At 44.2% G+C, this 1811-nt stretch overlaps 1 protein-coding gene across 1 annotated transcript; it reads left to right on the top strand.

Moving 5' to 3' along the window:
- The first annotated feature begins 621 nt into the window (after nt 1–621).
- On the top strand, nt 622–1551 carry LOC149230879 (uncharacterized). The gene has a single exon (XM_089381445.1). It carries the CDS (start codon nt 622–624, stop codon nt 1549–1551), a length of 930 nt encoding a protein of 309 aa, XP_089237571.1.
- Nucleotides 1552–1811: the final 260 nt, after the last annotated feature.

Here is a 1811-nt window from a genome sequence, read left to right as displayed (position 1 = left end):
GCCCCCCCTTCATCAATCTTCCTCTCCTCCTCAGATTCCCGATCCTTCCATCCCTCCTTCCTCTAATCCCTTCGCTTCCCTTTCTGAGGAAGAATCAGTGCTTGATTTCCCCTCCTCTGACCCTCCTCTCCACCCCTCTCCTCCTCTCATTTCCCACCCCCCCCCCGATTCCCCCTCCACCAGGATTACCAGAAGTTCTTCAAAGGATCATGGGGCGCCCAGTGAAGCTCCAAAGAAACATGGGCCTGGCAGAAAATCGGCTAAACAACAGAGAGAAGAAAGTACCCAGAAAGACATAGCAATGGGCTCTCAGACTCCAATAGAATCCTTTATCCTTGGGCATTCGGATAAAGAAAACAATAACAAGGGCAAAGAGAGGCGAGCACCTCTCCATGTAACCAGTAAATCATGATGAATATACTATCCTGGAACAGCAGGGGATTAGGGCACCCCTACAAGATAGCAGCCCTCAAGGATTTAATCCAAAGCGAAAAACCCGAAATCGTTCTCATCCAAGAAACAAAGCAAGATCAATAAGAAATTAATAGAGTCATCAACCAGCAAAAGCATTACAGTGGATGCGCAAGCGAAGCAAGAGGAGCCTCAGGAGGCATTTTAACAATGTGGGATAGTAATAAATGGAATTGTAACTCCACCAGAATACACCAAAATTGGATCCGTGTTAATCTAGAAAGTAAGACAGGTGGAGCAGCGGTTGTAATCTACAATTTATATGCACCGAATCAGTATAGAGAGAAAGAGGTATGCTGGAACACTTTGGAGGCTAGTATAGAAGAGGAGCGGGACAACAATCTCATTATTGCAGGGGATTTAAATTTGGTTTTGCATGCAAACGAGAAAAGAGGGGGGCATTTCAACCCGGATCCTTTCAGAAATCGTCTTGAGAGTATAATGGAGGAGCAAGACCTTGTAGATATCAGGCCCAAGAACAAAAGATATACGTGGAGCAACAGAAGAATAGGAGTTGGCAATATTATGGAGCGCCTTGACAGGTTCCTCATAAGTGTAACGTATCTGTCCACTTTCACTACAGGCCAGTCAAATATCCTTAATGTCTCCGCCTCTGATCATTATCCAATAACGCTCACTTTGAATAGTCAATGTCAGCTAGGACCTCTCCCCTTCAAATTCTGTTCCATATGGAATCGTATCTTTGCAGCAAATGACGTGGTGCGACAGGCTTGGATACAACATGTGGAAGGCTCCCCAACCTATATCTGGGAAACTAAATTAAAAAGAGTAAGACAGGCTCTAAAAACTTCGGCAAAGAACAACTACCAAGAGCCTGAGCTGAGCAAAAAGAAAATAAAGCAAGAGCTGGAGGAAGTGCAACGAAATATTGAAGCCTTTGGGCTGTCTCAACAAGCCAAAGAGAGTGAAATAAAATTATACTCTCAGCTGAGACAAACCACAAACGATGAAGAAATCAAATGGAGATTGAAGTCAAGACAGCTCTGGCTCCAGGAGGGAGACAAAAATACTTCTTTCTTTCATAAGCAAGCTACGGTTCGAAAGGCTAGAAGACAGTGAGCACAATTAAGGACAGTGAAGGGTACAGCTACAATACTCAGGAAGCCATAAAGGAAGCAGCCACCGCTCATTTCAAGAACCTTCTGACTGAGGATAAAGGAGAGGATGACTACTCAAGTTTATTACAACATCTACCCAAAGGAGTTACCCAAGAAATGAACAGCAACCTCAAGAAAGAAGTAGAAGAAGAAGAAATCCAGAAAGCGATTTGGAGTCTTCACCCAGATAAAGCTCCAGGACCTGACGGGTTTCCAATTAGC

Source organism: Pinus tabuliformis, chromosome J (assembly GCF_031772625.1).
Source record: "Pinus tabuliformis cultivar Carrire ecotype Pingquan chromosome J, CPIR1, whole genome shotgun sequence".
Taxonomy (NCBI): domain Eukaryota; kingdom Viridiplantae; phylum Streptophyta; class Pinopsida; order Pinales; family Pinaceae; genus Pinus; species Pinus tabuliformis.
The sequence above is the reverse complement of the archived record's forward strand: the minus strand, read 5'-3'. Positions and strand labels throughout refer to the sequence as shown.